This window comes from Rattus norvegicus, chromosome 13 (assembly GCF_036323735.1).
Source record: "Rattus norvegicus strain BN/NHsdMcwi chromosome 13, GRCr8, whole genome shotgun sequence".
Taxonomy (NCBI): domain Eukaryota; kingdom Metazoa; phylum Chordata; class Mammalia; order Rodentia; family Muridae; genus Rattus; species Rattus norvegicus.
In genome coordinates this window covers 64,862,219-64,887,121 of record NC_086031.1, presented here as the reverse complement: position 1 = coordinate 64,887,121, position 24,903 = coordinate 64,862,219, and the positions used below count along the sequence as shown (strand labels likewise).

At 40.7% G+C, this 24,903-nt stretch overlaps 1 protein-coding gene across 5 annotated transcripts in view; it reads right to left on the bottom strand.

Annotated features, from left to right (window-relative positions):
- Positions 1 to 24,903, bottom strand: part of Pdc (phosducin) — a 74,500-nt gene that overhangs the window by 34,744 nt on the left and 14,853 nt on the right. For 2 of the 5 annotated variants that reach the window (XM_063272041.1, XM_039090382.2), the window contains exons 2-3: positions 6,560 to 6,608; positions 2,285 to 2,376 (exon numbers count right to left, since the gene is read on the bottom strand). The exons of 2 other annotated variants lie outside the window; for them this stretch is intronic. Coding sequence is in view for 1 of the 3 variants with exons in the window: in XM_039090382.2 (XP_038946310.1) it covers positions 2,285 to 2,376; positions 6,560 to 6,608 (141 nt within the window). In the remaining 2 variants the exon portion in view is untranslated. The remainder of the gene's footprint in view (positions 1 to 2,284; positions 2,377 to 6,559; positions 6,609 to 24,903) is intronic. One more of the 5 variants, XM_063272042.1, reaches the window with a different exon arrangement.

The window sequence follows — 24,903 nt, the reverse complement described above, 5'->3', positions numbered from 1 at the left end:
AACCTCTGAGTTAGGCCTCCATAATCAGCATGGCTTTTACGAACACTGTCTTCCAAATTTCTCCCAGGACATACCATTAATCTTCGAATACAAACACTCAAACACTTTCGCTTTTAGTTCAAAGTTTTAAAGTCTTCCAGCTTCCTCCAGAAACATAGGCAAGTGATTCACAGTACCCCACTCCTGGTACCATCTTCTGTATTAGTTACTTTTTTATTGCTATGTTAATACATGTAACCAAAGCAGCTTAAAGAAGGAGGGTTTATTTGGTATTATGGTTTCAGAGGAATAAGAGTCCATAATGGCAAATAATCATGGCACCAAGCAGCAACATGGTGGCAGAAATAGCTGAGAGCTCACATCTTGAACCTTAAGCAAGAAGCTGAGAGTGCAATTGAAATGGCATGAGACTTTGACACCTCAAAGCTTGCCTCCACTGTCATACATCTTCTAGCAAGGCCATTACCTATTAAACATACTCAAACAGTGCTACTAATTGGTGACCATGTATTCAAACATATGAGCTTAAAGCAGGACATTCTCATCCAAACCACCATATACATAAATCATATAGCTTGGATGGTGATATGTGGGAGGAACCTAAGGAGGTTGAGGACATTGAATGTTCAGAATTTAATGGGCTCATTACACATGAAGAAGTGGTCTCTCCACTCTTAGCAGAGGATTCATCCTCACCTTTCACATCTGCAATTCTCTCTCCCCTTGCCTGGGGGAATTAATCCCACTTGTCTGTCTATAGGGCAGGCAATGATTTTTTCCATAAAGGAAATGCTGATGTCTCTCGAGGACCGCCTATCACTGCTTCTAGAACTACAGTTAGACTCAGGGGCGAGCAGACTCATAAATGACAGATAGAACATGTGGTCCGGAAGAGATTCAATATACCCACAAACAACCTAATGAGTTTTAAAATTCATTCAAACAGACATCTGGAGAATGTGTAAATTTGGTGGAGAAACATCAAATTGGATCAAACTGAGCTTACTGATATAAGGCCATTTAGCAGAGATTCGATGTTTAATATTGAAGACTTCACGGTTAAAAAAAAAAAGATATCAAGAGTAGGCTGATTAAGTAAATTATATATATCTATGTGTTCACTTCACTAGTTCTGTTCCTTTAGAAGATCCTGATTAATACACATTCGACAGAGATTTTCTCATGTCATTAAATTATAAGCTCTTTTAATACCCATAATTGTATAGTTTTATATTAACTGAATAGTTTCCTATTTGGTATATTTCCTCAGTGAAATCAAGGACACGAGAAAAAAAATACATTGATATTTGAGGACACAATATAATCTCATTTGAAATTGTGTGTATCTGTGTATTTTCACCAGTCCTAGAACTAGCTTGAATGTAGTTGGTGAACGGTTGGAGAGGGTAGCCATCCTTAACAACTCAAGTAGACTTGGTGCTTTTACTACGATGCCATTGTTCCTGCTGTTCACAGTATCTATCACATGAGGGCAGTGTAACCACACAAAGACCTGATATCTGCCTTGCTCTTAAGTCAAAGAGCTGATTCCAAAGGAAATTACACAAAATACTGCTCATAATTGAAACCCAAGATGCAAATATTACAACAAATACACCAATATTTTTCCAGTTGAATAACTTATTAAAAGGATATGCTACTTTCATTAGAAAAAGAGTTTACAATTAGGAATTAGGGGTATTGATTGGATAGACAAAATACCCATGGTGGTGGTGAAAGGCACTTGCTGTCAAGACCGATAACCTGAGTTCGATCCCTAGAACTCATTTTATAGACAGAGAGAACTGATTCTCAGAAAGTGTCCTCTGATCTCCACCAGATACTGTGGTGTGTGTGTGTGTGTGTGTGTGTGTGTGTGTGTGTGTGTGTGTTGAATAAACAGGCATTTTTAAAATTAAAGGTTAAGGAAATAACAAAATAGTTGCAGCATTAGAGAGGGGATTTTGCTGTAGCTGTTGATGGGTGGGAACTATATGCCTTTTGACCAGTAGTGTTAGATGACTTATATTGGCTCAAGATGACATTTTGGGTCAGTTACTTAGCATTACTAAGTCTTGCCTGTAAGATAGGAGTAAGCATACTATGCTTTCATAAGATTGGTAAGGATTAAATCAGATGATGTAGGTGGATGAGTTTTCTTCATATTAGTCATTAATTTGCATTTATTCATTAAATGCTGAGTCCTTTTCCCCTTTTGTTCATCTTGAGAGGGAGCTCAGGTAGCCTCTCATGGCCTTAAGCCTCCCATGTGGCTGAAGCTGACCTTGAATGTTTAATCTTCCTGTCTCCACCTTCCAAAGTCTGAGAGCTTTCAGATATGGATGTAGTATCCAAGTTTGATGAACAGAAGAGAATCTGAAAGAGACATACTGTACTTTAGTTAATTTGATGATCACGGTTCCAGATTTAATACGTTTGAGGGAACTGTTTAAGAGGAGGAGAACATAGCATGAAGATTAGGATCTTGTGGTTTCTACTAGATCCACTCTGTGGTTGAATGGTTGCATTCGGACTTTTTGGAAGGAGGGTGATGACTTTGTCTTAGGAACTAATCTGTTTTCTATGAGAACAGCATCTTATTGAATAAGACCATGAAAGGTGTTTAAGACAATGGAGAGATGCAATTTAGACACAGGAAACTTCCTCAACTTGTTCAGCCTTTCTTTGCATACAGCAATGTCTCCAAGCATCTTTTTTTGATGGACCCGAAAGTGACATGTTTAACCAAGGAAAATGAATTGTGCTGAATTTCCAGTCCTTATATAGTGATCACTTAGCAAAAACCTAGGAAACTTAAAGCAGGGCTCAGACTTTCCAGGAGTAGGTCTTTAACCAGGCAATGGAAATACATAATTACAAAATTACATAATTGATATAGTAATGTAATAGAACCCAGGAAGGAAGAGTGAAAGTCAAGCTAGAATAATAAGGAAGGATTGGGTGGATATATGTTTTGAATGCGGTCTTAAAGGTTGCCTAGGAATTGGAGAGGAACAGGAGGGAGAAAAACTTAGGTAGGTGTTATCAGGATGAATATAAATTTCCTGTGCTGAAGTCCTAATTATAGACACAGACAGATGAAAGACCGTGTGAAGACAGAGGCATCAGAAAACATCTACAGGCCAATGAAGGAGATCAGAAAACAGTCCAGTTGAGCCAACACAGCGTCGTGAGCGAATACATTTCTACTGCTTAAGTTGTAGGATTTGTGGGGCTCTGCTCTGACAGCTTATTAACAGGAGGGGAAGTTTTGAGCATAGTTGTGGTCCAGCAATACTCACATCCTCAGTAGAGGGCTAGGAAGACAATGGTTTGGAGCTGGTGACATGGATCAGCTGTTAAGAGTACTGTTGCTCTTGTAGAAGATCCAGGTTAGGTTTCCAGCATGATACGATAGTGAGGAACTCACACCCTCTTCTGACTTCCCTGAGGACATGGTATACATACATATATGCAGGCAAATACTAATGTAATTCCATAAAATAAGGATTTTGTCAGACACCGTAAACAAAAGTTGGGTCAGAGTAAGGCATAGTTCAATTGGCAGAGTGCTGGTTTAACATGTAAGAGACCATTGGTTCCAACCCCAGCACCACATAGACCAGGTAAGTGTGGCATATAGTTGTAATTCTAGACCTCAAGAGATGGAGGCAGGAGGATGAGAAGTTCAAAGTCTCAAAGAGGAACAGGAGAGAGAGGGAAAATGGGGAATGGGGAGGGGAGGGGTACGGGGAGGAACAGGGGTAGGGTAGTGAGAGGGGCAGGGGGATGGGAAGAGGGAGAGGGAGGGGAGAGAGAGACAGAGAGAGAGAGACAGAGAGAGAGACAGAGAGAGACAGAGAGAGACAGAGAGACAGAGAGAGAGAGAGAGAGAGAGAGACAGAGAGAGAGAGAGAGAGAAATCTGGCCACATAGAAATGAAAGGAGTGGGGTCAGATACTAGTTGTTTAGAGTAAGAAGAGATCATGTTTGCCACCATAGAAGGGAATTCCAGAGTGCACTCAAGGGGTTTCAACGCAATAGCAAAGCCAGTGATATCACATGCGTCTGAAACTAGCGGTTGTCAACAAAGCAGGTAAAAAAACAGACTGCATCCAAGGTTAAGGATGTCATGTTGGTACTAGAACTAAAATAACATACAAAGTCTGTAGGAGAGTGGTTAAGGAGGCAGAGAATCAAACAGTATGTGGAGAAGATTTTAGGAACATAATTCTACAATGATGTCTGCTGTATAATTTACATTGGGTACACTCTTTCAGTTTAACAGTGGGTCCTCTAGAATGTACCAGAGACATGGGAGGTGAGAGATTCTCAGGACTCAAAGGGAAGAACCTTAGATGAAATGCCCTACAGTGGAGAGAGAAAACTTGTAGAGCCCACTTCCAGCAGAAAGACAGGGCATCAAGTGAGAGATGGGGTTACCATGCCACGGTCATAAACTCTGACTCATAATTGTTCCTGTCTGAAAGAACTGCAGACACAAAAATGGAGAAGAGCCTGAGGAAAAGGAGGTTCAGTAACAGGCCCAAAGTGAGATCCAGCTCAAGGGGAGACTCCAAGGCCTGAAGCTATTACTAAGACTATGTGCTCACAAATAGGGGCCTATCATGACTGCCCTCAGAAAGGCCCAACAAGCAGCTGAAAGAGTCAGATGCAGATATTTACACCCAACCAATGGACAGAAGCTGCTGACCCTGTGATTGAATTAGGGAAAAGCTGGAAGGAGCTGAGGAGGAGGGTAAGCATGTAGGAGGACCAACAGTATCAACTAACCTGGGCCCTCAAGATCTCTCAGACCCTGGGCCACCAACCAGGTAGCATACACCAGCTGATATGAGGCCCCCAACACATATACAGCAGAGGACTGCAGGGTTTGGCCTCAGTCAGAGAAGATGCACCTAACCCTCAAGAGACTGGAGGCCCCAGGAAGTGGGGAGGTCTGGTGGTTGGTTAGTGGGAAGGTAGGGACTTCCTCATGGAGATGGGGGGAGGAAGTATGGGATGTCTAACAGGCAGAAGGTGGACTGGGATGGGGATAAAATCTGGACTGTAGAAAAAGATTAAATTATAAAAAAGGAAAAAATGAAAGATTTATTTACTGTTTCTCATGGTTCTGGTCCAGGGTCTGGTAAGGGCTTTCTTGCTGACAGTGCCATTACATAGCACAGCACATCACTTGGTGAGAGACAGGAAATCGTGTGTGTGTGTGTGTGTGTGTGTGTGTGAGTGTGTGTTTTGTGTGTGTGTGCCACTAGTGTTCGATCATGGGAACTCTACCACATGACCTTATCTAATTCTAGTCACCTTCCAGAAGCCTTACTTATCATCGCTGTAGTGGGATAAAGTTTCCACCTTCTTATGATGGGGATTATATTTTAACATGAATTTCCAGGTAGACGTTTTGGAGTAGACAACTGTCTTTGAGCCAAGGCACATAGGATTACTTATTCTGAGCCTTAATACACTCCATGCAATTCATGACCTTGATGGACTCCTCCATCTGCATTTGGAGAATTTTGCACTTGATAAATATATTAAGAGATTGTCTAGAGCCAGAGAAATAAAGGTCAATTAATATAGAAATGATAAATGATGTCTTTAAGGACCCCTTCGCTCAGGACAACTACTTGAATGAGAATTTTGGGAGTAAACTCTTAACACTGGGCTTTCCTTGGCTTTCATTTGTTCTTTTCATAGCTGTCATTGCTTTGATGACCGGCTTGCAAGTTTATGAAAACATAGATCAAAGTTTTCAACTTTATTTACCGGTAGAGCATTAGCTGATATCGGAGGCCAAAATATCTAGCCTTTGAAGTTGTATTTATTCTTACTAAAGTGATTCAGTGATTGACATTGGCAATATAACTTATTAGAAATATTATCCAAACATTTTTTTGCTGGAAAAACAGTAAAATACTTTTCACTAGTTTGTTAATATGAGTCAGCATCAAATCAAATCTAAATTATATGTAGGAAGTCTAGTCAGTGACGCTAATACTGTACATTGATTTAGGAAAAACTTGCCAAAGGTAATAAATTGAAATGGACCTACAAAGATGCTGAGGGTCCTCAGAAAGCTGAGAAACTATGTTTGGCACATGCTTTGATGCTACTGCTCTTTTGGACCAGGCAGTTCCTTGTTGTGGGGACTGCCCTGGTTATCTGAGACATTTTTTTCAACATTTCTGAACTGAATCTACCAGGCGTCTATAGGAATCCTGTTGTCACCTTAGGTACAACAACCAAAATATCTCTAAATATTATTGTCATCCACGTAAGACATGCCAACAGCCCCTGGTCGAGTACCACTGATTTAGCACTTAAAAGGTATTACGATGTAATTAGAGAAATTGTCTTAGTTTTAGTATCTTCCCAGGCAAGCCAGGTCAGAGTTTTGCAATCTGGGCATAAAGGAAGTTGCGGAGTTCTCTCAAGGAGATGGCTTGATTCATTCGCCAAGTGATGCTGACTAGTCCTGGAGAAATAAGCATGGCTAGTGCTTTGACTACCGTAGGACAGATATCTTGAAACCCCATACCTGATTTCCTGAGGGCTCCGTGGTGACTGTACATTTTTTCTGAGATTCCCTGAATAAGACAGACACAATAATTTCCAGATGAGTCACTAAAATTATAGTTTAGGAAATCTGAAGCATATTAAAAATACAGTTTAAAGTCGACTCATGTTTTACTTTTCCACTTCAAATACCGAGTGAATTTATCCTTTTTCCACTTGCACTGATTTCTGTAAACTTGCTTGACTTAGTTTTAGTCATCTGCTTGACTGAGCAGCAGGGGGTATGACTGTCTAGGATCAACTGGGCAGCTTCCAGTAGTTTTAAAAGTTATGCTTAAAGAATGTAAGATGATAGAAACCTGAACCACTGAAAACATTCACCTTATGAAAACTAAAAACAAAAGAAAAAAGTATTTATTGTTATATCAGATCCAGGGTCAGGATCTTAATTTCCTAAAGAAAACAACTTTTTATAGCTTAATATATTTGGGTTATAACATGGATGTAGAATGAACTTAGCCAACTTGAGTTAGAATAAGTCTAATCCTTATGAATTTGCCTAACAAATATATTTCTTAAGGATCACTAGGTGATGTGGCAGAAGCTTTATTTTTTTTTTTTATTATCTTGAGTATTTCTTATATACATTTCAAGTGTTATTCCCTTTCCCGGTTTCCGGACAGACATCACCCTCCCCCCTCCCCTTCCTTGTGGGTGTTCCCCTCCCAAACCTCCCCCCATTGCCACCCTCCCCGCATAGTCTAGTTCACTGGGGGTTCAGTCTTAGCAGGACCCAGGGCTTCCCCTTCCACTGGTGCTCTTACTAGGATATTCATTGCTACCTATGAGGTCAGAGTCCAGGGTCAGTCCATGTATAGTCTTTAGGTAGTGGCTTAGTCCCTGGAAGCTCTGGTTGCTTGGCATTGTTGTACTTTTGGGGTCTCGAGCACCTTCAAGCTCTTCCAGTTCTTTCTCTGATTCCTTCAACGGGGGACCTATTCTCAGTTCAGTGGTTTGCTGCTGGCATTCGCCTCTGTATTTGCTGTATTCTGGCTGTGTCTCTCAGGAGCGATCTACATCCGGCTCCTGTCGGTCTGCACTTCTTTGCTTCATCCATCTTGTCTAATTGGGTGGCTGTATATGTATGGGCCACCTGTGGGGCAGGCTCTGAATGGGTGTTCCTTCAGTCTCTGTTTTAATCTTTGCCTCTCCCTTCCCTGCCAAGGGTATTCTTTTTCCTCATTTAAAGAAGGAGTGAAGCATTCACATTTTGATCATCCGTCTTGAGTTTCGTTTGTTCTAGGGATCTAGGGTAATTCAAGCATTTGGGCTAATAGCCACTTATCAATGAGTGCATACCATGTATGTCTTTCTGTGAGTGGGTTAGCTCACTCAGGATGATATTTTCCAGTTCCAACCATTTGCCTACGAATTTCATAAACTCGTTGTTTTTGATAGCTGAGTAATATTCCATTGTGTAGATGTACCACATTTTCTGTATCCATTCCTCTGTTGAAGGGCATCTGGGTTCTTTCCAGTTTCTGGCTATTATAAATAAGGCTGCGATGAACATAGTGGAGCACGTGTCTCTTTTATATGTTGAGGCATCTTTTGCGTATATGCCCAAGAGAGGTATGGCTGGATCCTCAGGCAGTTCAATGTCCAATTTTCTGAGGAACCTCCAGACTGATTTCCAGAATGGTTTTACCAGTCTGCAATCCCACCAACAATGGAGGAGTGTTCCTCTTTCTCCACATCCTCGCCAGCATCTGCTGTCACCTGAGTTTTTGATCTTAGCCATTCTCACTGGTGTGAGGTGAAATCTCAGGGTTGTTTTGATTTGCATTTCCCTTATGACTAAAGATGTTGAACATTTCTTTAGGTGCTTCTCGGCCATTCGGCATTCCTCAGCTGTGAATTCTTTGTTCAGCTCTGAACCCCATTTTTTAATAGGGTTATTTGTTTCCCTGCGGTCTAACTTCTTGAGTTCTTTGTATATTTTGGATATAAGGCCTCTATCTGTTATAGGATTGGTAAAGATCTTTTCCCAATCTGTTGGTTGTCGTTTTGTCCTAACCACAGTGTCCTTTGCCTTACAGAAGCTTTGCAGTTTTATGAGATCCCATTTGTCGATTCTTGATCTTAGAGCATAAGCCATTGGTGTTTTGTTCAGGAAATTTTTTCCAGTGCCCATGTGTTCCAGATGCTTCCCTAGTTTTTCTTCTATTAGTTTGAGTGTGTCTGGTTTGATGTGGAGGTCCTTGATCCACTTGGACTTAAGCTTTGTACAGGGTGATAAGCATGGATCGATCTGCATTCTTCTACATGTTGCCCTCCAGTTGAACCAGCACCATTTGCTGAAAATGCTATCTTTTTTCCATTGGATGGTTTTGGCTCCTTTGTCAAAAATCAAGTGACCATAGGTGTGTGGGTTCATTTCTGGGTCTTCAATTCTATTCCATTGGTCTATCTGTCTGTCTCTGTACCAATACCATGCAGTTTTTATCACTATTGCTCTGTAATACTGCTTGAGTTCAGGGATAGTGATTCCCCCTGAAGTCCTCTTATTGTTGAGGATAGCTTTAGCTATCCTGGGTTTTTTGTTATTCCAGATGAATTTGCAAATTGTTCTGTCTAACTCTTTGAAGAATTGGATTGGTATTTTGATGGGGATTGCATTGAATCTGTAGATTGCTTTTGGTAAAATGGCCATTTTTACTATATTAATCCTGGCAGAAGCTTTATTAACGAGAAGCAACCAGTCAGAGTCCCTATACTCCACACTACCAGTCAGATAAAGTGAGGATCACGCGTGAACTGTTTGAGTGCTATTACAGATACTGCGAAGGAGAGGAGGGAATCAGTTAAGTGAAGCAGAGAACAGACAGGGTGAATTCTATTGTACTCCTATTGACAGCATGCTTCTCGCCATACCATAGCCAACACAGAGGGCTACTAGTTAACAGTCTAAGTTTGTATTTAGTCTCAATTCACATTCGAATGTTGGGAAGGTCATTGTTTTCATTTGCATTTACTTTGTAAAGTTGTGCATATCTGCCCTTTGCTCTTCAGTAATTTTTAAATTCAGGGCATTCAGCCCCTGTCTTCCCTTCTCTGTAACTACTCCAGATTTATAAGACAGATGAATCCATTTGCTCTGGCCAACACTAATGAGAAGAACCTACATCCTAAATTAAAGGCCCTTGTTTCATATCCAGTGCGGTCTACCTGCCTCCACCTTTTAACCCTGCCACCCAGCATTTCCTTACCCGCTCTGCTTTGGTTCTTATGTGATTCTGGATATCTCTTCTCAGCCTTTCTTTACAAGCTACTTTTGATCACTGTCCCATCATTAGTGGGGTTTTTGAGGGACATGTCTTTTCTGGTTTTGTCTCCTTGCTCATTTTACCTGCCTCATGCATTTCATGGCTTCAACTACTGCCTCTGTGTTTGTGGCCCTCAAATTCTTCTACCTTGCAATTGTTTCTTGATTTACGTTTCTCTAAATTTTATATTTTTCTATTTTGGGGGGAAATTAATTTATTTTGATATTACTTATTTATTAGACATCTGGTGCCTTTGGAGTCCAGAAGAGGGTATCAGATCCTGTAGGACTGGAGTTACAGACAGTAGTGAGCTAACATTTGCATGTCGGGAATTCAACCTGGGTCCTGTGGAAGAACAACTAATGTTACCAGCCAAGCCACTCTTCAGCGCTTTCCTTATTTCTGTTCTTATGTATCCTATGGATAAATAGATAATTCTTGGGGATTTGCATCACACTTAATAGACGGATATTAAAAACCATTCTTACTATATACTGAAATTAAGCTGGGGGCTGGTGAGAAGGCTCAACGGTCAAGAGGACAGGCTTCTAGAAGCCCGGAGTTTAATTCTCAGCAACCCCATGGAGGCTCACAACCATCTACAATGGGATCTGATGTGGTTTTTAAGTGTACAGACATAAGGGCAGACAGAACATTCACATACACAAAATACATGAACAGATATTTTTTTTAAAAATTAAATAAGGCACCTTAATGAACAAAAATGAGACCGAGCTGCTGAACACTGGTCTATGGAGAAAACTGACTGCTTTCTTTGTGCCTTTGCATCATTATAAACTATCTATCAGGGGAGCATCAATATTCTTGCTAACATTTTCTGTGTCCTAAACTTGTTTATCTTTCTGTGTGCTTAGTGGTTGGCACAGAAGAAATTCTCAATAAATCCTCAGCAAATACAGGTGTTTCCGATAAAGAACATTCAGATCACGGCACGCAACTATCTTATTGGTTTGAAATGCTTGCACAACACTCTGTTTATCCAGGAGCTCTGAACAAGAGCTCCTTTTCTTTCCTTCTTTCAGCCTTTAAAAAGCAGAGTATCATGACATAGCCCGTACACAGGACCTCCTGTCTTAGACTCCAAGGTGTTGGGAGGCTGTGTGCACCCTGACTCTTGACATCTTCATGCTTTTAGAAGGATGTGAATAGCTGGTGCTTCTCCAAGGAAGAGTGAGAATGGCAGCTGAGGTCAGATTAGGTTTGTTTAACCCCATCTGCAAATCTCCACGCAGAAGTATTGCTATATACATTGGGAGGACTTTCTCGCTAACATTCTTCTCTCTCTCTCTCTCTCTCTCTCTCTCTCTCTCTCTCTATATATATATATATATATATATATATATATATATGTATATATATATATGTATATATATACATATATATATTCATTCACAGAATGTATGTTTTAAAAATGATTTATGTAGAGATGTATATATTTGCTTGTCTGTATATTGAACCACATGTTTACAAGAACCCAAAGAGTCCAGAAGAGGGCATTGGAACTCCTGGAACTAGAGTTACGGTGGTTGTAGGGCATTTGATTGTGAGTCTTCCAACATGGGAACCAAATCTGGGTCCTCTGCTAAAACAGCAAATGCTCCTCACAGCTGAGCTATCTCTTTAGCCCTGGAACTATGCTTCTATGTCCTCTTTTACTCAATGTTCTATCATTACTATTTCTACTTCACTGTTTTCTAATGATTTCTGGCAACTTCTTCACATTCTGTTATGTAGTTTAGGACCCCATCTTAAGTTTTTAAAATGTGTTATTAATTTTCATGTATACTTTTATATTGTATAGACTTTTTCTGAGACTTTCACGTGTAGTAACAGAGATACAACATTTATATGTTCACATACATGTTGTCTTAGTTACTTTGCTATTGCTATGATAAAACACCGTGACCGAGAGCAAATTGAGGGGAGAAAGGTCTATTTTACCTTATAACCTATAGTCCTTTGTGAGGAGAAGTCAGGGTGGGCACTCAAGGGGAGAGCCGTGCAGAGGCTGTGGTAGAGTGCTGCTTAATGGCTTCCTCTTCACGGCTTGCTCAGCCTGTTTTCCTTTGGCACCCAGGATCACCAGCCTAGAGGTGGCACCTCTCACCTTGAGCTGAGCCCTCTGACATCAATCATCAATCATCAATCAATCATTGTGTTGCTTACTGACTTTCCCATCAGCCAATCCAATTGGGGCATTCCTCAACTGAGGTTCCTTCTTCTAAAATGACTCCAGCTTTTGTCAAGTTGACATCCAACTCGCCAGGACATATATTAAAAGATAACACACATGGAAAACTTCCTATCTTTACATACAGATCTATATTGCTAAATGCACTACAGCTCTTATTTTATTAAGTCCCCATGATAAATCTAAAACATAGATATTTATTTTCACTTACAAAGGAGGACTTGAGGCTTAAAAAGGTTATGCAACTTGTTCGAGGAGATACAGTTGTCAGAGTAACATTACAAACAAGAACTGTCTGCCTCGGGTTATATATCTTGTCCTCAGTGACTGGTTCTACCACTTTGTAAACTGTTACTCTACAAGTGCTGTGGTTATCAGGGCTGTGGAATCAATTTCTTCTTCTTCTTCTTCTTCTTCTTCTTCTTCTTCTTCTTCTTCTTCTTCTTCTTCTTCTTCTTCTTCTTCTTCTTCTTCTTCTTCTTCTTCTTCTCCTCCTCCTCCTCCTCCTCCTCCTCCTCCTCCTCCTCCTCCTTCTCCTTCTCCCCCCTCCCCCCTCCCCCTCCCCCCCTCTCTTTCTCTCTCTCTCTCTCTCTGCCCTGGATCCAGCCTAGGGCACTCCACTAACTACCCCAGCTGAATCAAGTTTTATAACTAAAGAAACACTAACTATTTAGGGTAAGTCCTAACACTACTCATAGAACTCACACTTTCAGAATGTTCTGTTTCTGTGCCTTCTTTAGAAGGGGATTCGTGTAGAGCACTTACCTAGGAAGCGCAAGGCCCTGGGTTCGGTCCCCAAAAAAGAACCAAAAAAAAAAAAAAAGAAGGGGATTCGTTATAATTTTTTCAAGGTGGTGTCTATGTTACTTAGGCTCCTTTCAAACTGTAAACCCAAGTGATTCTTCTGCCTCAGCCTTCCTTGTAATTGGAGCTACATAGAGGCATGCTCCATTATACGCAGCCTGGTAAAAAGGGATTCTCCTAGGATATTTTCTCTTTTTTTTTTTATTGGATTTTCTTTCTCTCTCTCTCTCTCTCTCTCTCTTTCTCTCTCTTTCTTTCTTTCTTTCTTTCTTTCTTTCTTTCTTTCTTTCTTTCTTTCTTTCTTTCTTTCTTTCTTCCAGAGCAGAGGACTGAACCCAGGGCCTTGCATTTTCTAGGCAAGTACTCTACAACTGAGCTAAATCCCCAACCCCTTATTTGGATAATTTTTTATTTACATTTCAAATATTATTCCCTTTCCTGGTTTCCCATCTATAAACCCCCTATCCCATCCTCCCTCCCCCTTCTTCTATGAGGGTGCTCCCCAGCACATCCACCCACCCCTCCCTGCCTCCCCACCTTGACATTCCTCTACACTGGGTGGTCAAGTCTTGGCAGGACCAAAGGCTTCTCCTCCCATTGGTGCCTAAAAAGGTCATCCTCTGCTACATATGCAGCTGGAGTCCTGGGTCTGTCCGTGTGTACTCTTTGGATGGTGGTTTAGTCCCTGGGAGTTCTGGTTGATTGGTATTATTCTTATGGGGTTGCAAACCCTTTCAGTTCCTTCAATCCTTTCTCTAGCTCTTCCAATGGGGACCCCGCCCGTTGTTCTCTGTTCAATGGTTGTCTTTGAGCATCTGCCTCTGTATTTGCCATGCTCTGGCTGAGCCTCTCAGGAGACAGCTATATTAGGCTCCTGTCAGCATGCACTTCTTGGCATCAGCAATATTGTCTGGGTTTAGTGGCTGTATGTGTATAGGCTGGATCCCCAGGTGGTGCAGTCTCTGGATGGTCTTTCCTTCAGTCTCTACTCCAAACTTTGCCTCCATATCCCCTCCTATGAATATTTTGTTCCCCCTTCTAAGAAGGACTGAAGCATCTGCACTTTGGTCATCCTTCTTCTTGAGGTTCATGTGGTCTGTGGATTGTATCATTGGGTAATCCAAGTTTTTGGGCTAATATCCACTTATCAGTGAGTGCATACCATGTGTGTTTTTTGTGATTGGGTTATGAATACTTTCTACAAATAAATTTTTTTGTTCAGATTTTGTTTGGCCTTACAAACTCAAACTTTCCTTTTAAATTTATTGAAGCATGCCAACCAATTAAAATCGAGAGTTTATAAATTTTAAGGGGACCAAATGTAACATTTTGGCCAAATGTGCTTTTATAAATAGAAGTGACCCTTTCAAATATACCTCATGAAAGATTTTCTGGTCATCTAAGATTAACTGAAATTGTTTGTTATTGTTATTTTGAGGCAGGATCTTGCTATGCAGCCAAGGATGACCTTAAGCTCATTTTGTATCCCATATTTGTCTTGAACTTATGATCCTCCTGCTTCAACCTCCTGAATCCTGGGATTACAATGATAGACCATCACAATGGGTTTAAATATAACATTTCCCGTACATTTAGTTGCTCTTTTATTGAAATTATTTTAAGAATGAATGTACTATGTGTACATGCATATGCATATGTATGTACTTTTAGATACATACATGTTTATGTGGGTATGTGCACATGTGTGTGTAAGTATGTGTGCACATATGTGTAAATGTGTATAGAATTCAGAGGTCAGTGTTGGCTGTCTTCTCAAATTGCTCCCTCCCTCATATTTTGAGACAGTGTGTCTCACTAAACCTGGAGCTCATTCTATTGTACTGGCTGACCAATCCACCTGTCTCAGCACTGAGGGCCATAAATCCCCACCAAAGCACCTGGCCTTTCTGAGGATCCTGGGGATTAAAATTCAGATCCTCCTGTTTGTGCACCAGAAACGTTACAGACTTTACAACTTCCAACCCTGTGAGGGCGTGTGTGTGTGTGTGTGTGTGTGTGTGTGTGTGTGTGTGTGTGTGTATGTATATGATATATATGTATATGGTGTATATGTATATGTGTGTGTATATATATATTGCAGAGAGAGTATTTTGTTTTTATTTAAATAAGATTATTTTTAGAAGGTAAAATAAATTAATCAATACAGGGAAGACACAAGACGTCTGCTTGTATGTAGTTTGCTATGGAGGCCAGATCCTCTGGAGCTGGAGTTACAGGCAGTTGTGAGCCCCGTGATATGGGCACATGAGGGGTTGGGGTGGGACTCTGGTTTTCTGGAAGAACATCAAGTACTCTTAAACTCTAACCAGTCTCTTCAGTACCCAAAGTAACTTAATTGATCAATCTTTTCAGTTTTCTTCCTCCAAAGAAAGAAAACTTTCTTTCCTTTTGGGTACTTTGAAAGAAAATTGTAATGGGAAAAAAAAAGAGAGCTGAAATGTTCATATCTTCCTTTCATTTGCGTCAGCGGGAACCCTGGGACAGTGGATGCACCAGTTATGGTTTGGTAATGCTACTGGATAGTTCAAAGCGCAATGGAGATAGTTGAATGATGCTGTTGGATGTCTTAATCCATGCCTCGTGGCTTTGTTACAAATCCGATCTGAATACCATGTTCTTTTCTAACATCAGATAAGGACAAAGGCAACTAAGATATTTGGAGACTTGCATCTTAATCATGCACTGCTGGTAACTGAGGCTTCGCTTCCTTGATGTCCCTGAGACATGGACGTCTCGGAAAGGTTACTGCTCTTTACTGTAATGCTCATGAACATAGAAAACTGTGTCTGGTAAGGAAAAGATCATGAAGTGTTTTACACACCAGAATGCAAAGGTGGGGAGAGGACGGCCTAAGAGTGTTTGAGATGCCTGGGAGCTGAACTCACCCCTCAAGGAACAGATGACTATGTGATGGCAGTCATAACCCCACATAGTGCTTCTGCTCTGCCTTTAAGCAAGCATGCCTTCGAGGATCAGAGTAGCGGTTCACAAATTGCTGTGTGTGTTTCAGTCACTTGCGAAGTGTATTGGATATATAGGTTCTTGTAAGTGTTCTTCTTTTTCAGGTCTGAGGTGGAACCCAGACATCTGTTTAGCGTTTTCCAGAAACAGTAGTATAGATTCCACCAAAGCCACATTTTGTGAAAATTCATGCAAGTGACCAAGGACTGATAGAGATCCTGGAAGGCCACAGTGATGTTCCCCTGTTGGGAAAAAGCGGAATTTGAATTTCATTTTGGTGCTTTCAAGAAGATGTCTAAAGTACCGTGCTCATGGGTCCTACCTCCTTATGAACCTTCTTTGTCACTTCTGAAGACTACATGAGTGAAGGACGTTTCTTGTACAGAAAAGACATTGTGCCATCATGAGATCAAAGTCAGAAGAGACTTAGAAAGTGAACACACCTTTCTAAATTGTTGGGTTGATTTTTTTTTCAACATGTCCGTAATGGCGATGCATTGAGGCCTTTGGTTATCTAGTTTGTTTTGACTTCTGACCTAATCATTACAGAGCACACCCATGTACTAAGAATTTTGTATATCACATCATCTAGTTTTTACTACAGTATATGCATGTTTTCTAGATTTTTAGACTTAATCTTAGCTAAAACACCAGAGCTGGTATGTCACAGATTTCTTTTATTAATCATTTTATTTGTTTACATTGCAGATGATATCACCCTTCCTGGTTTCCCCTCTACAAACCCCTCATTCCATTCCCCCTCTCCCCACTTCCCTTTGCCTCTATGAGGATGCTTCTCCACCCACTCTCACCTCACCACTCTAGCATGCCCCAACACTGATGCATCAAGCCTCAACAGGACCAAGGGCCTCCCCTCCCATTTGGTGCTAGATAAGGCCATCCTCTGCTATATATGTATCTGGAGCCGTGAATCCCTCCATGTATACTCTGGTCGGTGGTTTGGTCTCTGGGATCTCTGAGTGGTTTGGTTAGTTAATATTTTTCTTTCTATGGGATTGCAATCCCCTTCAGATTCTTCAGTTCTTCCCCTAGTGTCCTCAGGCTCAGTCTGATAGTTGGCTCTAAGTATCTGCATCTGTGTTAGTCAGTTGATGGCAGAGCCTCTCAGGGGACGGATATATCAGGTCCTCTCAGCAAGCACTTCTTGGCATCAGCAGGAATGCTGTGGTTTGATGTCTGCAGATTGGGTGGATCCCTAGGTGGGGCAGTCTCGGGATGACCTTATCTTCAGTCTCTCTTCCATTTTTTGTCCCTGTTTTTCCTTTGCACATGAGCGATTCCGGGTTAAATTTTTTGAGATGGGTGGATGGCCCCATCCCTTAATTGGAGGATATGCCTGTTTTACTGGTCTCTACAGGTTCTATCTCCCCTTTGTTGTATACTTCAGCTAAAGTTATCCCTGTTGGGTCCTGGGAGCCTCTAGCTTCTCTGGTGTCTGGGATTTTGTAGACTCCAGAGAACCAAATAACCCTGTTAAAAATAAGGTACAGAGCTGAAACAAAGAATTTCCAACTGAGGAATCTTGAGTGGCTGAGAAGCACCTAAAGAAATGTTCAACATTCTTAGTCATCAGGGAAATGCAAATCAAAAGGACCCTGAGATTCTACCTCACATCACTCAGAATGGCTAAGATAAAAAACACAAGTGACAGGTAAAACCACTTTGAAAATCAATCTGGTGGTTCCTCAGAAAATTGGAAATAGTACTACCTGAAGACTCAGCTATACTACTACTGGGCATATAACCAAAAGATGCTCCAACATATAACAAGGACACATGTTCTACTATGTTCATAGAAGTCTTATTTATAATAGCCAGAAGCTGGAAAGAACCAAGATGCCCTTCAACAGAGGAGTGGGTACAAAAATTGTGGTACATTTACATCACAAAGTACTACTCAGCTTTTAAAAACAATGACTTAATGAAATTTTCAGGCAAATGGATGGGACTAGAAAATATCATCCTGGCAAAGATTAAAACAGACACAGAAGGAACACCCATTCAGAGCCTGCCCCACATGTGGCCCATACATATACAGCCACCCAATTAGACAAGATGGATGAAGCAAAGAAGTGCAGGCCGACAGGAGCCGGATGTAGATCTCTCCTGAGAGACACAGCCAGAATACAGCAAATACAGAGGCGAATGCCAGCAGCAAACCACTGAACTGAGAATAGGTCCCCTATTGAAGGAATCAGAGAAAGAACTGGAAGAGCTTGAAGGGGCTCGAGACCCCAAAAGTACAACAATGCCAAGCAACCAGAGCTTCCAGGGACTAAGCCACTACCTAAAGACTATACATGGACTGACCCTGGACTCTGACCTCATAGGTAGCAATGAATATCCTAGTAAGAGCACCAGTGGAAGGGGAAGCCCTGGGTCCTGCTAAGACTGAACCCCCAGTGAACTAGACTGTTGGGGGGAGGGGGGCAATGGGGGAAGGATGGGGAGGGGAACACCCATAAAGAAGGGGAGGGGGAGGGGGATGTTTGCCTGGAAACCGGGAAAGGGAATAACACTCGAAATGTATATAAGAAATACTCAAGTTAATAAAAAAAAAAAGAAAAGAAAAGAAAATATCATCCTGAGTAAGATAACCCAGACACAGAAGAACACAGATGGTATGTACTCACAAGTGGATATTAGCCAAAAAACTTGGAATACCCACTGTACAACCCACAAACCATATGGAGCTTAAGAACAAAGACCAAAGTATGGATGCTTCAATCCTACATAGAAGGTGGAACAAAATAATTACAGGATTTAGAGGGAGGGAGGAACCTGGGAGGGAGAGAGGAGTAGGAGGGAAAAGAGGGGGCAGGATCAGGCATTGGAAGGGACAAGAGAGACAAACAGAGGGTCAGGAAATTGAATAGTGGCACAGATATTTTTTAAAAGGTAACATTTAACATGCAGGAGAGTAAGTGAAATACTACTAGAAAGTCAAGAGGAAGATTCCAAGTGTTCTTCCAGAATGAAGTTTGTCCTGATGCTGTGTGTTCAAGTAACATTCAAGTGAGCTCTGAATGAATGCATCTCGTTCACAATCTAGACTTCATAGCCACAGGTACCAAGAAAAATCAAAATCCTTGTCTGTCTGCGTATTCTTCCAATCTTTCTTCATCAAATTAGAGTGAATGTAAATAAATGTCCTTTAACAATATTTGCTCTGTCTTAAAACAGCTAGATATTTAAAAACGTGGAAATTAACATTGCCTAAAATGTCTTCTTATGTCTCTGAACAAAATTCCTTCAGAAGACTTATCCCGCTCACAGCGTTTGACCACTCTTTCCGTTTTGTTCAATAAAATGTTAGATTTTGTACCCCTCTCATCACCTCTGAGTTATTTTACCTGTGCACTTCTTTATGTATAGAGTCCTAAGAATGCATAACAAGCCTTTAATTTCATTTTTTTTTATTTATTTGGGGCAAATTTTTTTCATCTTTATTAACTTGAGTACTTCTTATTTACATTTTGATTGTTATTCCCCTTCCCGGTTTCCAGGCCAACATCCCCCTAACCCCTCCCCCTCCCCTTCTCTCTGGGTGTTCCCCTCCCCATATTCCCCCCATTACCGTCCTCCTCTCAACAATCACGTTCACTGGGGGTTCAGTCTTGGCAGGACCAAGGGCTTCCACTGGTGCTCTTATTATGCTATTCATTGCTACGTATGTAGTTGGAGTCCAGGGTCAGTCCAAGTATAGTCTTTGGGTAGTGGCTTAGTCCCTGGAAGCTCTGGTTGCTTGGCATTGTTGTTCATATGGGGTCTCAAGCCCCTTCAAGCTCTTCCAGTCCTTTCTCTGATTCCTTCAACGGGGGTCCCGTTCTCAGTTCAGTGGTTTAATGATGGCATTCACCTATGTATTTGCTGTATTCTGGGTGTGTTTCTCAGGAGAGATCTACATCTGGTTCCTGTCAGCCTGCACTTCTTTGCTTCATCCATCTTATCTAGTTTGGTAGCTGTATATGTATGGGCCACATGTGGGGCAGGCTCTGAATGGGTGTTCCTTCTGCCTCTGTTCTAAACTTTGTCGGGGCCAAAATTTTGATTGTTGTTTCATTGGTTGATTTTTTTTTAATATGTATATGTGAGAGACTGTATTTCTATGTAGGCTGGGCTATACTCAAATTTGTAATCCTTCTGCCTCAGTTCCTCAAAGGCTAAAATTACAGGCAAGCATTACTATGACTGGCTTTATGGAAAACTGTTGAGGGAGTGGCAGGCTATTTTTGCTTCTACACCTCTATTGTCAAATGTCCAGCATTACATTGCCATTTGAGTCAAAGAAGCAAGTGCCATGAAGTCACTGGGGAAAAGACAGACAGAATGACTCATCGTTTTCTGAAACTCGAAAGTAGTAGAAGGAGTAAAATCAATGACAGCCTCATTATAGCAAATAGGACTGCGTTCAGGAGACAGTGTTGGCTGGGTGATTTATGATCTGTAGTCATGGTGCGCACAGGAAGGAAGAGCTGTGAGAGCTAATTGGGATGCCTGCATGCTGTGCTATACCGGCTCTGAGAAAACTCATTTTTGTCCTTCCTGAACCTAAGACGAGGGGTTCTATTTTCCCCCAGTATTTACAGAACTTGTAGGGGTCCACAAGCTTTCTTTGATGGCTACTTCCGATGTTGCTTTTGGGTGTGTGTTCATATTCTTGGCACAGGTATTTTTAAAGCAGTCTGAAAACCCATGATTTAAGTGTGTTGGAATGTCTAGCTCTGGTGGAACTGTATGAACCCGGGCTTTGTAGCCTTGCTACCAAAATTGGAATTTCCACTTCCCTGAAAGCATTTTGAATTACTTAATGCTTTACTCTCATACAAATCTTTTTTTCTCATAGTAAGATATAATTGGTAAGTACCAACAAGTACTTTAGTGAAATAAAAGTAATTTGACTAAGTAAAAGTTTACATCTTTTAAATTTATTAGCCCTCTGACAAGTCAATTTCTGTAGCCTACTCTCTGTTTGGGCGAATTGAAAGGGACCCGTGTGGCTTTAAGGGAATAATGGCCTTAGCATCACACTCCACAGGTAACCTTTTAGAATATTGCTGTGTTAGCAAGGTTGAGAATATTTTCCCAGATTTTAGGCACCCTCTTTTTTCCCACTCTTGGACTTTGGAGAGATACTTGCACAACTAAAAAGATGTTTGTACAGTAACAACCCTAGCTGATAAGTGCTTTGGGGAAATCCAATGTCATTTTAAAGAATTTTTGAGATTCAGCCCTTAAACCAATGGTTTTCAACCTGTGGATCATCACCCCGGGGAGCCGTTGAACAAACCTTTCGCAGGGCTGCCAAAGACCATCTGTATACCAGATATTTAAGTTAGGATACGTAACATTGACAAAATTACAGTTATGACATAGTGATGAAAATAATTTTATGGTCGGGGGTCACCACAACATGTGGAACTGTATTAAAGGGTCATACGCAGCATTAGGAGGGTTGAGGACTTAGACCCCAAGGTCTCCTTAGACTTTGGAGAATTAATTATTTTTTTCTCTAATTGGTTAGGTAAAATGTGCACCTCCCTATTTAAAGGGAATATATACAGCTGAGGAAACCTGAAAGCTTCTTGACAAAGCTGTCATACCAACTCCAGGAACCAAGAGGAAAACAGCATCCCAGCTTTCAGAAAGACAAGTCACTAAGGGACAGCTTGCAAAAGCCACTAGCTGATTGGAAGGGGGCAGGACAGCCAAGTGAGAGGTTTGCCTACTCCTATACTTCTGGAAAGGAAACTAGGGAGGGATCAGCTGTTGGGAAAGAGGAAGGAGGAAGGAGGAAGGAGGAAGGAGGGAAATGGGTTTGGCTCACCTGAGTCAATTTCCCATCTGTAAGGGAGAAAGCTAGTTCTGCAAATGGAAGAGCTTGACACATACCTAGACCTGTGATGATGAGGTGATGGGGCATAAGCCTTTTCTTTGGAACCTTATTTATAGAACAACGGGGAAAAATGACTACATATACACGTGATTAGGTTAGCACCCAGACAGCTAGTAATACAGGGGTGAGACATAAGTCTTCCTGTAATCTTGTGCACATCATGACTGGAAAATATTACAAAACACACACATGCTCAAAAACACACATACACACCACATACATACTACACACACATATGCATACACACATGCATATGTATACACACACTCCATACATACACAGCATACACATACACACAACACACACATTCCCCGCAGATATACAACAATAATCCCCTACTACACACATTGAAATTCTACCTCTTATATCTATGTGTACAGAGCACAACATATACATATATATGTTACATATATGCTTTAGTCTCCCTTCATTGCTTTCCTATCTGAGCCCTAGAGAATCTTGTTCTCATTTAACGAGACTATTTCTCTTGCTTCACCAAGAATTCTTTTGGATCAGTGTGAGTGCGTGTGTGTACGTCTGTATGTGTGTGTGTGTGTGTGTATGTGTGTGTATGTGTGTGTATGTGTGTGTATATGTGTGTGTGCGTGTGTGTGTATGTGTGTGTATATGTGTGTGTGCGTGTGTGTGTATGTGTGTGTATCTGTGTGTATATGTGTATGTGTGTGTATCTGTGTGTATATGTGTATGTGTGTGTATCTATGTGTATATGTGTGTGTGTGTATCTGTGTGTGTATGTGTGTGTATGTGTGTATATGTATATGTGTGTGTATCTGTGTGTATATGTGTGTGTGTATCTGTGTGTGTATGTGTGTGTGTATGTGTGTGTATGTGTGTGTGATGCACAGTGCCCTCTACGTTTACACAGTTTTTACTGTCTACTGTATCGATTCAAAATTCTGATACTGTATTCTGAGTTATTTGTATTTAACGTTTTCAATACTGCTTTCTCTCACAATTAATAGCTATTTTCCCTTGGCTTTAGAATGGTAATATAATTTACAGGGTAATTTGCTTATTTTTTAACTCTAAACCTTATTTTTTGTTTGTTTGTTTGTTTGTTTGTTTGAAACAGAGTCTCACTGTATAGCCCAGGGTATTAATGGAACATTAATTTAATACATTATTAAATATTTTAGGTACTTTCTTTTTTGCTTAAATATATACAAATTATATATAATATTATTATTAAATATTTTAGATATTTTCCTTTTCACTTATATATATTATGTATATATTATACATATCATGTATAAAATATGCTTATTATGTATATATAAGCAAAATAGTGAGAATACTTAATAATGGACTAAATTAACGCTCTATTAATTTAATTTTAAAAGTGACATTAATTTCAAAAGTAAATATATATCTATTTTCTTCACATGTAGGCTTGGCTTTGGGAGGTTCATCTACAGTTGAAGAGTAATTAAGTACAGATCGAAGAACAGGAGATTTATTTTATTTGAGACCTGCAAGGCTCCTCACAGCACAAGTATCATCAACATACACATGCTAGAGTAAGTTACAACTGGCATTTCATGAGACTCTTGTTCATGAACACTTAGATGTCTCACAATATATGTCATGCTACATCTAGCCATTGTTCTTGAGTTTAGTATGGCGTTTGAAAAAGTCCTTAAAGCTATCAGAAGAAATCCTGACACCCAGTGGATCACCAAACCAGCCCACAGGCACAGGGAGATGCGTGGGCTGAACATCTGCTGGCCGCAAGAGCCGTGGCCTTGGAAAAGGCCACACGTTCCACCACACTATTGGTGGATCTCGCCGTGCAGCCTGGAGACGGGGCAATACTCTTCAGCTCCATCGCCACTGCTAATACACATAATATTTGTAAAATTCATATCCAGTGAACAATTTAGGACAGTTAAAAAAAAAGAAAAAGTCCTTGAAGAGTTCTTTTCTTTCTTTTATGCATTTGAACATCAGCAGTGAACATTCTGGATATCAGTGTCCTATGGGACTGGTCCAGTATGGTCTAGGAGTGGACCATTGTAAGCTTAAGAGGATCAGTTTATGTTTGGCCAGATGTAGATTCATTGATAAGAGCAGAAGTTGGTAGGATCATTACCATTTTCTTTGGAGTCCTTGCTTTGGCCAAGAACCACTGGGCAGTGAGTCTTTCTAAAACTTAGGGCCTCTGGCACCTCACTCTTGCTACTTTGTCACCTGAAGAAGCCCAATCTCAGGGACCTGTTCCCAACTGGCTTTAATAGACATAGGAAGTGCTTTACTGAAGTCAAACAATGGACTATTTTCCTGAGTCCATGTGTCTGAACTCAGTGTTTAAATGTGCCGTGGGTATTTGGGTGATATTTACTTTAAGTTGGTGGAGGTTGACCAAGGAGATGGGCCCATAATATTGGTGGATCCCATCCAACCAGTTAATGGCCTAAATAGAATAAAATTCTGATCTTAAGCTGTCTTTGCATTTAAACTATAGGGGTTTTTATTCCTCTCTAATCTTCAGGGTGGTGATCTTGACCTTAAACTACAACACTGGCTTTTTTCCTGGTTTTTGAGCTCAACTGTCCACCCTGAAGATTTGGGACTTTCTAACCTCCATTACCAATATTAGTTTGAGGCAAAAATGCTGGCCCACTCTCTGTAATCCCAGTGTGCAGAAGGCAGAGTTATAGGATTGTAAGTTTGAGTCCAGCCTGGGCTTTAAAGTAAGACTCCATTTTACAAACTACACAGGCACAGAAATCCTTTTCTCTGTGCACATATCCTATTGGTTCTGTTTTTCTGGAGAACCATGACTAATACACAGGGCATGAGTATTTATGTTTATTTAGTGCAGGATGTGTGTCAGGCATTCTATACATATTAACTCAGAATCTGCAGACAAGTTAGAAGCAACAGAACTCCAAAGAGGTTAAAGAAGATGCTCTTAACTAATTGGTTATTTTTCTGTTTTTCTGACTCCCTGTCCTTGGCTTATAAGGAAAGTAACTGAAAACATGAATCTTTTTTTTTCTTTTTGGTTGTTTCTACTTTCTTCAAACTCTTCTTAAAGTTGATGTCTTTTAATTACACCATCAAAATGCTCTCTAGGCCAGAGTATAGCTCTGTGGTAGAACATT